This window comes from Juglans regia, chromosome 7 (assembly GCF_001411555.2).
Source record: "Juglans regia cultivar Chandler chromosome 7, Walnut 2.0, whole genome shotgun sequence".
In the NCBI taxonomy this organism is placed as follows: domain Eukaryota; kingdom Viridiplantae; phylum Streptophyta; class Magnoliopsida; order Fagales; family Juglandaceae; genus Juglans; species Juglans regia.
Window position 1 is genome coordinate 40,116,873 of NC_049907.1, and position 15,068 is coordinate 40,131,940.

Below are 15,068 nucleotides of genomic sequence, written 5' to 3' on the forward strand. Positions count from 1 at the left end.
TAGTAGAGTGTGATATACCATTTCTCATACATATATATATATATGTGTGTGTCTTTTTTATATATACAAAAGTAGATTGTTTGAATTTTTTTATTTATTTTAATCAATTTGACTTACATCGTATTTTAATGGATATATCATGTTTGAAAAATAAATAGATAAAGATTGTTTTAAGTGAAAAATAAGTTAATCATGCTGTTTTCTCAAGAGGTAAGCCAAACCTTATTATAATTAATCATCCTGAGCTTTATTCACAACAATATAAATAATAAGATTTGGAGGGAGTCTTTAATAATAAAGGGAGATCCTTTGATACATACCAAGATTTGGCTGGTTGACATGATCAGCACAAAATAAACACGAGCTAAATGGTTCTCTACTATCTCACCTAACAAATTGAGATAATAATAGATCCTAAAAAGGAGAAAATAATGGATACAATAGCAGACAATAGAGTGACCGATGGTTGAATTCGTCCCTTGTCCGTCCTTATCATCATCCCCTCGATTAGTGGGAAATTCATGATTAAGATATAGCCTGAGATGAAAACTTGCACAAGTATCTTGTCCCAATCGCCGACAAACATGACTCTGAGAAGTCCACCAACGAAGGCAACCATGTTTAAGATTATTATAGCAACCATAGGAACAAGAAAAATGTTAGACGCAGCGAAATTGAACTTTCCCATTTGGTAAAGCTTGACTTGTTCATCGTCTACAACTTTGTTGGTTGGAAAGAAACTGGCTTCCCTCATACCCATCTTCTTCATAATAGCATCTAAGCTTCCATACAAGTAACATGTAACTGACTTGATCATCCATATTCTTTGTTCATTTTTCATGGTTTGGAATGACCCTCCGGTTAATAGGACCTCATATAAATGTTTAGAAAGAGACGATACAAATATGAACACGAAAATAACAACAAAGGAGCTTGAGACCTGTGCATGCACACGACAAAAACAAAAATCTTTATATCAGGCCGGTCACGGGCACCTTCTGTGTACTAAAAGAATTGTATATAAGATCAGGGCATTAATGAATATATGGGTACGTGTTCTTACCTTAGGGTATAAGGGAATTCCATTAAGAAGACAGAGCTGAGGAATAGTGGCAAAACACCATAATGGCAAGCAATAAAGAGGGAAAAATGCAAGTTCTCCATAGCACATGCTCCCAAGAATGGAGATTCTGGTTGGTCCATATATAAGAGGGCAGAACTTTGAGAAACCGACATCTATCAACCCGGAGCTCCATCTGGTCCCTTGAATTAAGACGTCATTCAAATTCGTGGTACCACTTCCTAAGAATTGTGGCCTCGATGTATCACAATAAACGGAAGTCCAACCATCGCAATGTAACCTGAACCCTGTAAAGTAATCTTCCACCACAGAATCGTACAAGAAACCAACCTGCCAAGCAGAAATTCAAATATGTTTAGGTGAAATGCCGTCCATCATGCATCATCGGTAATTCAAACATTGTGAAGATCAAAAATAGTATTATGTGAAGTAGTTGCCTCTTTTCCCCATTTGGTGTTGGTTTCATACGAACAGGAGGCCAATAATTGAGTCACTTTTTGCAAACTATCCTGATCGTCCATCAAATTTGGCTCGTAGATTCGGCGAACGGATTTGATTAATTCATTGGATGAACCAAATGATTGTTTAAGTTCCTCGAGATCCATGTCTGCAAATTGAAGTGGATTAGTAAGCATTTGTCATAGTAGCAGAAGGTGATGGAGTTGGAGATAAGCAGAATATATACGTAGTAATTCTGAATTCATCAGCAGTAGATTAGAAAGAAATCCAGCAAACCTGCAATATTTCTGGTACTTCCATGTAACGAAACCCGCTTGATATAAAAGCCCGTACCGGACAACACAGGTCCCTGAAGCCCATCTAGGCCTTGCCATGGCACCTAAAACGGGTAGAGGAAGTTTAGTGAAAAAATCTGTCTTGACCTACTTAATAATTAATGAAGGCTCTGATATTCATATGTAAGTTAACTGACGCTCGGATTCTATTCCCATACCGAAAACAGTGTTCTCAGCTGACTGTCATAGATGTCGCTCTTGCTGATGTTGTGAAATCTCTGAGGGAATTGAACAAAAGCGAGCGAGGGCGGGATGTTAGGATCAAGATGGAAACACATTGCATGCCTTGCTGATGTCGGGTCACTGCAGTACATGTCACAATCCAGCGCTAGTATGTAGGGCGAATTGCTTATCACACTTGACACCCTTTGCTGCCAAAAAAAATTAGTAGTCTCAAGTTTTTTATACACTAACGGTGCAAACTCAATGAAATTACAAAATAATAGGAGGAGAAATTCATACAAGTACGTTGAGAGCTCCAGCCTTAAAATGGTGGGGATGAGAAGGCCTTTTCTCACGAGAAACGTAGACGAGGAGAGGCATCTTGGTTTTGTCAGCTGCTAGCACAGGAAGTGGGCCATTATACTCATCTTGCATCACCTGCAAACCTCAGAGAAATTAATTGTACATAGAAATGAAGAAACTGATATTTTTTTATTCAAAAAGTCCCTATAGCCGGCAGCCGGCCAGTCAATGAGTGGAAACGACGCAATGTTTGTCGGGAAATCCAGAGAATCGAGGAAGAGCACTGCTATTCCTACAGAAGTTTTCCACCGAAAACTTCTACCGAAAGGCAAAAGTTTTTTTTTTTTTTTTTTTTACTTTTTTTTCAATCATTTTTTTAAACACTTTAAATATTTTTAAAAAATATAAAAAAATCATAAATTCATTTAAAAACATTTCTTAATCACTAAGTAAAAATAAAAAAATAAAAAAAAATAAAATACAATTTCGGTAGAAGTTTTCGGTGGAAAACTTCTGTAGGAATAGCATTTTCGATTGAGGAAATTATTGGCTGCATAACGTGGGAGCAAAACTTGACTGATGGAATGGCACTCCCTTGATATTTTAGGGACAATGCGACCCGATGCGATCCCGTCACTAGGGTTATGGGTTTTGATTTGTACACAGACTCCTATTATGAACAGTAAATTTATTGTTCATATAGGCCGAGTCCATGTGCATCCTTGTGTACTAATTAAGCATTTTCGTAATTAGGAACATAGTAGTCTACACTCTTCCAAATTGCCTAGTAAGAAGAAAATAATGATGGACGACCCAAATAAATTGTAATCCCGCAAAAAAAACTTTGGGACTATTTAGGGCCCGTTTGTTTTCTGAAATGAGATGAGATTAAAATTAAAAAGTTGAATAAAATATTGTTAAAATATATTTTTTAATATTATTGTTGTTTTGGAATTTGAAAAAATTGAATTATTTATTTTATTTTGTGTAGAAATTTGAAAAAATTATAATGATGAGATGAGATGAGATGAGATATTTTTAGAAAACAAACGAGGCCTAAAAGGTCGTGAAGAAAAGGAGGAGTGATACTTCAATGACAGAAGGGTGATCTCGGGCAGTACTGCTCCTACTATGGCCTTGCCCGCCTCTTTCTCTTGCTTTTGTTATAGAGTCCTTCATCATCTCGTACATTTCCTGCATCAATATCTTCCCAGTCATCTATGGCTGCTGAAACACGATTTTTTTCAGGATAGGAGATATCTAAAATACCAACCCCCCAAACAAAAGGACAAAACACACGCACGCAGAGCTAACCTTAGTTTTCTGGCGCTCTGTCGTGAACTCAGAACTCCCTAAACCTCCATCATCAGATAAAGCCGAGAAATAAGGCTCTGGACACCTGGTCTTGATTCCATACCTCCTACAAAAAGGAAGCCAGTACCTTGCAAACCTCCAAGCTTCCCTCATACCATGCAAAGTCAGAGGAGACCCACCATCATCTGAAACATACACGTTAAGCTTCTCGGGCGGGTAGTCCAGCGCTATGGCTGATAACACAGTGTTCATCACCTCCACAGTTGGTTCTTTGTCTGGATCTGTGGTGCATATGAGCACGTCAATGGCAGGGAGCTTATCGTCCTCCGGTAATCTTTCTGGAAAGACTGTCCGAGTAACGGGACGCCATCTAAAAGCTTGACCGAGGAGCCATATAAAAGAGAGGAGGAGTTCAGAAGCGAACACAAGAAGCCATGGTACTAGCCCTGGCGTGGCTCTGATGTTGAGATCTTGGAAGAGGAAGGAGACTCTGTAGTAAATCAAGAAAGCCAAAGCCGTGGAGTGGACAAGGGAGTATGCTCTGTTCAGGAGAATGGATAGTTTGTAGACATGACAGACATGGAGAGGGAGGGAATCCATTGCTTGCTTCAATGCTCTCTGCTGCAAAGACTTTTCGGTTCGGGCCGAGTTGGGTGATTAACATTTAAAAACAATAAAATACACTGGACTCGCTTTCGTTATCAAATCCTTTTTAATTCAACTACCTTATTATTATAATTTTTATAAATTTTTATATAAAATATAATAAATAATTTAATTTTTTTAAATATTAAAATAATATTAATATTAAAAAAATATTCCAATAATCTTTTATTTAATATTTATATAAAATTCTACTATATAGAACCTCCTAATCATACATTTGAAAAGAATGTACGTACAAAGAACGAAAATGACGTGCACGAATCATCATCATGTTCAAAAGTTATTTTTTATGATTTCAAAATTTATTTATTAATTTCTAAAAAGAAAAAATGTGATGAATGTATGTTTAATGTATCCTTTTAATCATGAGCCAGAGTAGCTCTCATAGTGACTATTAGATTAAATTAGTTTTTTTATTTTTTTTTTATTTTTTAATTTATATTTTTTTTATATAAAATTTATACCAATAAACATGCTCAATCATATGTTAAAAATGTGAAATTTATATTAAAAAAATGATAATACTAATCTTCTTGCTACCGTTTGCATTTTTTTTTTTTTTTACTTTAAGATTATGAAAGTGTTTTTTTAATGATGTTATCAATTTTTTAAAAAAATTATATATATTTAAGTGTTAAAAAAATAAATGTAAAAAAAATAAAAAAAAATACATCAAAATAATTAGCGAAAATCAGCCGTAGCTATAATATCATCCTAAATTTAAAGAAAATGAAACTCTTATCACTAAATTTTTTATTTTTTTAAAATATATTTAAAAATGTAAAAATACATATGTAAAAATAATAACAAAAAAAAAGTACCAATTATACTTAACTGTCGGAGTAGCACAACTGCTAAAAAAAAAAAAAATTAAGCCCATATATATTTATGTCAAATCTTACCGAAAACGTGTAGAAAGAGGAAATAGTAAAACTGACAGAAAATTCAAAGTGAAGGGAGCGTGCAGCACTGCTGAGGCAAAATAAATTTTAGAAAATAAACGGGGTAATAGGCCGGTAGTACAGTGTAGTAAGGGTATCATTTTCCTTATTTTTCGGCAGCATATTGTTTTTATGAGTGGGTCCCAGTGAATCAGGCAGGAAAACGCTGAATGTTAAAAAAAAAACAAAACAAATTAACAGATACTCAGGATCTCAATAGTAGGAAAACACCTGGACTATAAAGTAAAAGTGAGAGCCACATTTTATTTGTTTTATTTGTGATGTTTTTCACGTACAAGCTAGTGCTTTTGAGCGTGAAGATGCATATACTAATATATTTCATGTTGATTTGGAGAGGAAGAAAGCAAACGCAGCAGGTCCTGAATGGTGTTGATAACATTTACAATATTAGCTTGGAAATAGAAACAAGTAGTGAAACAAGTAGCTTGGAAGAAAGCAAACGCAGCAGGTCCTGAATGCTGTGTTCCTTGCGGGGTTCCATGGCCATCTATCTTGCCGAGCCGTTACTAAGGTGAGGGAGAACGAACGAGGATCTGCTGGGTTTCGAACGCACCGAATCGTCAGTCATTAGGGTTGTTATTTGCCGAACGCACCGTTTCACTTAGGCTGACGTGGACTCACGGGTACGCGGGGGGTACCCCTCCCGTGTGCAAGTAGAATTATTCTAAAAAGAAAGTCAAAGGGTCCACAGATGAAGACACCAAAGAAAGTTTTTTTTTTTTTTTTTTTTTGCTTTTTTTCATACATTTCTTTTATATCTTTTAAATTTTTTTTTTAAAAAATTCACAACATTATTTAAAAATATTTTCTTAATTAAGTAAAAAAAAAACAAAAAACAAAAACAAAAATTCGTGGCTGCTTTTGGTGGCTTTGTGGATTAAGCGCTATCCAAAGTCAAAATATTATCAAAGATATGAATTTCTTTCAACGGTAAGAAGCCTCAAAAGGATGCCACCACTTGGGCTTTCCCAAATCGTACTTATCCTTTTCTAAAGTTGCCAACGAGTTGTTAATGGATTGTCATCCTCGTACAATCCTTTACTGCGTAAGAAATGGTAAAGTGGCAACTAAAAAATTATTTTGTATATAATTATACTGATTTTATAATATATAAATTAATATTTTTATTAAAAATATATTTTATTAAATAATTGTTAAAAGTTATTTTATGAGAATAATGAATCTTCCTAGTTACTTGATTAATTTTTTTTTTTATAAATCTCAAATTTATTTGATTTATTTTAATAAAATGCACAGTATACTATTTAGCTTACAAAAAAAAAATCTAGCATCTTTTCATAATAACTAGCGGTGGAAAGTACATTTGGCACATCTGTCAAGTTGAAGAAAAAAATAAAGTATAATTTCATATATTAAAATAGTCTAATATATAAGAATAAAATTATTATTTATTTATGTTCATCATTTATTATGAAATTTAAATTAATTAAATAGTTTTTTCTCTTAAAATATACAGTATAATTTCATCATTTATTTAATGATGAAAAATTAGTATTTTATAAATTAAAGTTGATTTTTAGTGTATTATATAATATTATTCTCTTAAAAATGTTCAGTAAAACTTTATTTTTTATTTAATGATGAAAAATTAGTATTTTATAAATTGAAGTTAATTTTAAGTGTATGATAGAATATTTATATTTTAATTATCTATTTTATATTAGTTTAAATCAATATTTAAACTTCTACCATTAGATTAAATATGAAGATTAAAGATGAAGGGTTGAAATTTAAAATCCAAAAATTAACATTTTTCTCCAATTTTCCTTTCTCCATCTCTCTCATTCCCCACGCACGTTTGCCTAATTTAGTTAAAACTCTAATTATTTATATGGTTTTAATTTCTTAAAAATATTTAATAAAATTTTATCATTTATTTAATGATGGAAGATTAGTATTTTATAAATTAAATTTGATAGTTTATGTATGATATGCTATTTATTTAGTTAATTAAGGATATTATCATACTTAAATTATGTTAAAATTATAATTATTTATATGGTTTTAATTTCTTAAAAATATTTAATAAAATTTCATCATTTATTTAATGATGAAATATTAATATTTTATAAATTAAATTTTATAGTTTATGTATGATATGCTATTTATATATTAATTATTTAAATTTTAAATTAGTTTAAATTAGTGTTTAAATTTCTATTGTTAGATCAAATCTAAGGACTTAAAATAAAGGGTTGAGATTAATTTCTTAAAAATATTTAATAAAATTTCATCATCTATTTAATTTATTTCAATGTTTTTAATTAAGTTAATGTTTATGTATATTTAAATCAGTATTTTAATTTTTTACAATTAGATCATTTTGAAGACTCCAAGACGAAGGGATTGGATAAATACCCAGACCCTCTTCATTTTCCCTCACTTTTTCCTCCCCTCTCTCTCTCCTCCCTCAGCTCACGCGTACGTGGTACGCTACCCCTCTCCCAACCAAATCTTCCTCTGCCCAGCACGGCGCTGCCGTGCACCGAGGAGCCTCACCGCCCCTTCCATCGGCACCACCTCGCTCCAGCGAGTCCCCTCACACCGGTCTCCCTCTCTCACGCTCTCTCGGCTATGCACAGCCTGAATGAGCTTGATGTTGCTGTGCCTCCGGTGCCACCACCTCCACAGTAGCCTCCTCTTCCACTGGCCATCCCCTTCCAGAGAGCTTGGCCTCCATCTCCATGCCGTTTGCTCCCATGAAGTCCACCTCCCTCACGTACGGGTTCTCACACAAGTTGTGTGATGATTTTTTTATTTTGTGGTATTTTGTTGTGATTTTGCCGTAGTTTTGTTGTGATGATGTAGAGAGGGACACGGATTGTGGTATTACGTCACACACTGGCATTCACACGGACGAACCCAAAAAGAAACAGAAAAACCAAACAAACATGCGAACCAAAAAAAACCTCTTACGAAGTCCACCTCCCTCACGCACAGGTTCTCACACAAGTGTTGTGATGACTTATGTGATGATTTTTTTATTTTCGTGGTATTTTGTTGTGATTTTGCCGTAGTTTTGTTGTGATGATGTAGAGAGAGACGCGGATTGTGGTATTACATTGCACACTGGCATTCACATGGACGAACCCAAAAAGAAACAAAAAAACCAAAAAAACATGCGGGAACAAAAAAAAAAAGCCTATTTACTGTTCATTACTGTTGATGAACAATAATAGGAAGATAGCCATAGAAAAACCAAACAAACATACCAAAAAAAAAAACAGCCTCTTTACTGTTCACACAGTAATGAATAATAATAGAAAGATAGCCTCTTTTAAGTTGTAGGAAGATATCTTTATCATTTGTAGATTTTAAATATAATAATTATTCTCATCAGTCACTATTTATTATCTCACTCCAATCCTATGAAAAAAATATATATATCAAGTGTAGGGTGTGAGGGTGAATAGTCGTTGATGTATAACAAAATCCTTTTAAATATGTGCACCAAATGAATAAGGGCACTTATATGCCCACCGCTCCCAGCGGGAACTGGAACCCACCGTTAGTTATTTTGGTATTTTTTTTTTTTACTTTTTTTTTACATGTATTTTTTAACACTTTTAAATATTTTTTAAAAAAAAAATTTACAAAATTATAAAGAAATACTTCCTTAATCATGAAGTAAAAAACATAAACAATTGCCAACAGTAACTCCTAGGTGAAGCTAGGAGCGATGGAACTGCATTATTCAATGATAAAGTCAACGAATGTTGAATGTTCGACCGAACGTTGTGTGGTGTACCTCTTGAAATCGTACACATTTTCAAAGGCAGTTATTCTACGGTGAAAATTATACTCATTATTTGCACATCACACATCACACATTACTTTTTTATTTTTTTCCTTTACCAAATATATGGTTTATGAATGATGAATAAAAAAACTTAATTAGTTTATGAAGAATAAAATTTAAAAAATAAAATAAAAATAACTAAAGTAATAAAAATAAGTATGGTGTGTGGTGTGTGAGATGAGTAGTAACAAAACTCTTCTACCAACATTCATAACCTGATAATTCTCAAACTGCTTAAATTTATTTGTAAGAGAGCTGCTCCTAGTCGGTTAGGTGAAAACTCATTTTTAATACCGGCCACTAAAATTTTGCCACGTAGAACATGCAACAAATTTTCATCTACACTCACATGTATTGGATTCCTTCCTTATTTTCCATTTATTCCCCTATTCTCTCTCTTTCTCGTCCACCCCGCTGCAACTTCCCCTCTCTCTCTCTAAAATACTCTCTTTTTCTCTCAAATACACTCTCCTCACTCTCCTCTACAAGCCGCCCAGCATTCTATGAAAGTAATAAAAGTTTGTTGCTTTGTTTCTTTTTCCCTAAGATATAGATTTTCATTGTCATTTTGTTGTTGTGTGTCTTTTGGGTTGGTTTGACATGTGCAAAAAGATGATGATGAATTTAATATGATTATTAATTCATATGCAATGACCCATGTGGAGAAAAAAAATACACTAGCCCATAAATTGGGTTCAGCCCATCAAGATATTAGTAAGGACAAAATGGGAGACCATGAAGAGATAAGAAGGGACATGAGTAAGACATGAGGGTTGCACATATCAAGGGGGATATGGAGACAAGAGAGATATTAGGACTGTAAAGTGACAGAAGGTCAGAAGAGGAAAGAAGAGTATTCACACAAGGAAGATTTGCCAAAGGTAGACAAGCCTATAAAAGGGGATGCCTGAACAACATTAAGGGGGACTTCTTCTGAACTAATGAACAGACGGATCAATAGGGAATCAATGGAAATATGTTGAGGAAGAGCTACAACCTTCTCTGTACAGTGAGGCATGAGGATCCATGAGTGATTGTAAACAGATATATATTATATTGGAGACTTCCTGATGGGAACCAAAGTGGGCCTAGTCTTAAAGATCTTTTGCAAGTTCCAAATGAGTCAATCACATGATCAAGAGCCAAGAAGATCAATGAGGTGATACAATCCATTTGGGACGACTCTAGCAAGAGCCCAACTTGTTTAATTCATTTAAATGACATATTTTATTAGTTTAGAATAATCATATTTATTATGAGAAATACTTAAGGGGGCACCTATTCAGGAAGAAGTTGGAAAAATTATTATTTCTTATGAACTAGAAATTTTGGGAAGGCCTTATATTTTAGCCAATGGCTTATTTGGAAAGTTACTTTTTAGAAATTAGGGTTTCAAGAGGTTACTGTAGCCGAGTTACTGCAGCGACGTACTGTAGCCGTGGCATTGTTCAGTCAGGGGTAGTTTTGGAAGATATGACATTATTTTGGCTAGGGTTTTAATTAAGTTTTAGTTTAAATACTTTTTGTTGCCTTATGTTAAGAAGTTTATGAAATTTGATGAATTTATTCATTGTAAGTTGAGTTTTACTCCTCTTGTTCTTAATTGAACTTTTGAACTTATCAAAGGTAAATCACAACATTTGTAGCGTTCCTCCTTTGTAATCTGGGTTTTTGAGACGAGTTCTTCAACGGGTTTAGATTTTAATATAATCTAAATTCTTGAAACCAGTTCTCATCGAGTCTAGATTCTCCATCCATTGACTTGATTTTGACTTTCTTATGTGAGTTTTCGAATTGATTGTGAGTTTAAGGGATTCATTTTTTACGGGTTCATATCACTTTCCTTCCCAAATTCCGTGGACGTAGGCATATTATCAAACCACGTAAATTTTGGTATCATCTATTTTTACTTTCACAGTATTTATTTTTCATTCACCATCGTGGACATACGAAACATCACCGTACAACTACACCGAAACATTACCAGAGACTCTAAATAAATCACGTCGCATACTGAGGGTGTAAAGTTGCCCATATCCGCAAAACACGACATCAACAACCCACGTATGAGAGTGTATTTTCGAGAGAGTATTTTAGAGAGAGAGGAAAGTTGCAGCGGCATGGGAGAGATGAAAAATAAAAAGAGAAATCTAGTACATGTGAGTGTAAATGGAAATTTGGGGCATGTCTTACGTAACAAAATGCTATTGGGCGGCGTCCAAACTGGATTTGCACCCAACGGAGGTTTTTCCTATTTGTAAATCAAAGTAGAAAAAGTTTAAGATTTGAATTTCAAATTTTTTTAATCTGACATGGGATGTATATTCCGAGAATCCGCACTAACTGAGAAAATATATATTTTTAATTATTATAAATTTATTATATAGGTATTACATAGCTTGTGAATTTTGAATTTCATTATTATATAGGTATTACATAGCTTGTAAATTTATTAATTAAATAATTTTATTATATTTTTATTAAAAATATATTTAATTATACTGATTTTGAATTTTGAATTTCGTTATTTAGAATATCAATAATTGATATATGAAAAGATAAATTTTTTATATATTTCTCTTAAATACATTTAACATTTTTCTTTATTAAATGATTATGGCAACAAAAATAAAGCCACTTCAAGAACAGAATCTTTAAGATCATTCATCCCTTGAGAAAACACGATGTAGAACTTGAAGGTGGTGATCAACCAGGACTAAAATATTAAAAAAAAGTACTTTGACATCTCATTTTAACATCTCATATATTTTTATTTTTTTTATTTAATAATTAAGGAAGTAATTATTAATATATTTTTATATTTTTTAAAAATATTTTAAAATGATAAAAAAAAATATATGAATAAAAAATTAAAAAAAAATGAGAAGAGAAATTTGTGCTAGGCAGTCAACCCAGCAGTCAATCCTGGCCGACAACCTAGCACTACTCAAATATTAAACCTAATAGAGTTCACCGCAATGACACTATATTTGGATCAGAAATGCTAAAGTCACACATGGGGCTCATAGGTGTTTTTTTTTTTTTTTTAACTTAGTAATTAAGAAAGTATTTTTTAATGATATTATGAATATTTTTTTAAAAATATTTAAAAGTGTTAAAAAATACATGAAAAAAAGCAAAACAAAAAACAAAAAACAAAACAAAAAAAAAAAATTAAACCTAGAATAATTGTAAAAAAATTATTCTTTATTAATGAGATCCATTTTTTTACAAAAAATTTGTATCAAACTTGTCTATTTGAGTATTGTACTTGATATTACTCAAACTCATAGAGAAATTATTTATATAAATCTTAAATAGACAAATTTCATAGAAGCCATTGTAAAATAGTTATTCTTTATTAGTAGAACTCTTTTTTTATAAAAGACTTATATGATGAGACTTTTACCGAACATTACTCAAATTCATAACAGTGACACATCAATTGGTTTGTACTTTGGTAATTCATTTTGATTTAACTGCTTAATAACAAATACTTTGGTAATTCTGCTTAAAGAACAAAATCTTTAAGATCATTCATACATGGATTTGATGCATCACAATCTGGATTTGATACTTCGCGGGATCTATTTCTGACACCAACGATTAGTTGTAATGAAAACTTGGAGACTACTGGTCAAGAAAGAGAACCTTCCAACTAAAATCAAGTAAAATTGCAATCACAGCCTATCAGTACAAAGTAGCACTTAGGGGAGTTTCAAGCTAACCTTGCTTTGACACACCATCTAATCAAACGAGCAATAAGGTGTTTGCGAAGACAGATCAATTAACTAATGCCACAGAGGTTAGTATAAACCAAACTAGTAGAAATTCCATCGTAGAAGACTTGGTAGGGATATTGACAATGAAAAATTTTACTTATCATTTCCATACCATGCACCGCACATAATTTTTTAATTTTTTTTTCCTTACTAAATGTTTGGTATATGAATTATGAGTAGAAAAGTTTAATTAGTTTAGAATAAAAAAAAAAGAGTATAGTGGGCAGTGTGTGGGATGATGAGCAGAAGTTCATTGATAATATTGCAAATACAAGTTTATACCTTTGAACTCAGTAATAGCACTCTCAAGGTGTGATTCACAAGACAATAGCTTGAGATTTGAATCATTGCATTGAGAACAAACTTTGGGTGCACACCTTGTATCCAAAGTCCAAACCACTGGATACCTTGAGGCGTCGTTTGGTTAATGAGTTGGAACACAAATCATCTCAAATATTTTGGTACGGTCAGACCATCTCGATATCCAAATATTCATTACACATAATAAACCAAATAGCTAGCCATGGAGATCAAAGTTGAGATGATCAATAGAGGCAATAAAGCCTTCCTCTCCAACTCATCATCACCTTAATGCTTCGATCTTTGCCTTTTAGATCAGCTCCAACCCCAAGTTTATATACCATTGGTGCTATTCTACTCCAACAACAGTGATGGCCCTTCTTTTCCCGACCATTTCAAGGCTACTAATATATCCCATTAGCAAAAGACATCATTGTCTGAAAATTTGAGTCGTTTCTATCCATTTTTTGGAAGCTCGAGTCAATTGTCGTCTCTCAAATATTCTTTCAACAACCCGAACAAAAAATGTTGTACCACTTTCTTCCGAAAGAGATTGGTTGCGTTTGCTTCCTTGATCAAATTCAACTCAACTAGATTTAGACCTCTTTTAAAATTCAAACACTCAACTTTCAAATTATTAAATTCATTTCAACTTAAAATCTCTTTATACGTGAGATACACAATTTTTTTCAACTCAACACATCTTAAATATGGGACTCACAATCTTTTTTAAAATCTCATAAATATATATAAATTTATATTAATATCTAAATATATCTAAATTCATCTTAAATAAGTTTTACAAAACTCACTCTACTATCTTAACTCATCATTAGAACCAACTTAACTCAACATCCGCATGAATCTCTGCAAGCAAGCATAGAGCATTTGGTTCTAGTTCAAGTTAGCTTCTTCGCATGTGGAGAAATGATCATTCGAGTGTGCGTTTCACCTATAGAAGAATCTCTTTAAGCAAGCACAAGCGACGGGGTGGGGGGAGTGAGAAAGAGAGAGAAGAGGGGGAAGAGATTAAAAAAAAAACAAAAGTAGAGAATCTAGTGCATGTAAATGTAAATGGGGATTTTGTTGCACCTCTTACGTGGTGAAATTTGATTGGCTAGTGTTAAATTTGGATTTTCTTCTGATCGATTCCTAACTTCTCCCTATTTCAATACTATTCATTGAGATGACTATAGCCTAACATTTCTGAGACCAACACATTTTTGACATTTCTTTTTTAGTAATGATATATGTACAATTTTTTATATAATTATATTTAAAAATAAAGATATTTATATAAATTGATATTATTTTTATAAGTTAATTTATAAAAATATCTCTCAAAAAATGATTGTATAAAATATTATAAAAAATATTACATGTTTATCATTTTCCATTTTGAAACCAACGGCTCAAGCCTCATACAGACACTTCTGAAACCAACAGTCCAAGCCTCAGACCGAAACAAACCCCTCTCAATCCAATCCTCGGTGCTTTGACACACCAACAGTTCAGTAGTACTATATTAGGTCGGCAAGATCAAATACCGTCCTATAAATGATGAGATCTCTTCAAAAAATTGAAATCATATTATCTTATTTTTAAATTTAAATACAGTAATTTTTAAAATAAAAATATCTCATTTCAATTCGTCTTAACTCAACAATCTCATTATTATCTACAAACTATTTTAATTTGAGAGATGCTATATACAGTCCTCTAAAGAGGACTGCATTGCAGTCCCAATGTGTAAATGACTAAACTAACCCCATTTTATAGCAGGAAATGGCCACATTACCCTTATATTCAGTCTAAAGCAAAAAAGACGAAAACATTTGAATCTCTCCTTCTGCAACACGCCTCACGGCCCTGACCAAATCTCCA

At 32.7% G+C, this 15,068-nt stretch overlaps 1 protein-coding gene across 1 annotated transcript; it reads right to left on the minus strand.

Annotated features, from left to right (window-relative positions):
* Positions 1 to 290: 290 nt before the first annotated feature.
* Positions 291 to 4,265, minus strand: LOC109007273 (cellulose synthase-like protein G2). Its single transcript, XM_018986885.2, has 8 exons — positions 3,655 to 4,265; positions 3,430 to 3,534; positions 2,338 to 2,475; positions 2,034 to 2,246; positions 1,817 to 1,919; positions 1,519 to 1,688; positions 1,064 to 1,411; positions 291 to 940 (listed from the first exon to the last, which is right to left on the minus strand). Exons 1-8 carry the CDS (start codon positions 4,252 to 4,254, stop codon positions 389 to 391), a joined length of 2,229 nt encoding a protein of 742 aa, XP_018842430.2. The 5' UTR covers positions 4,255 to 4,265; the 3' UTR covers positions 291 to 388.
* Positions 4,266 to 15,068: the final 10,803 nt, after the last annotated feature.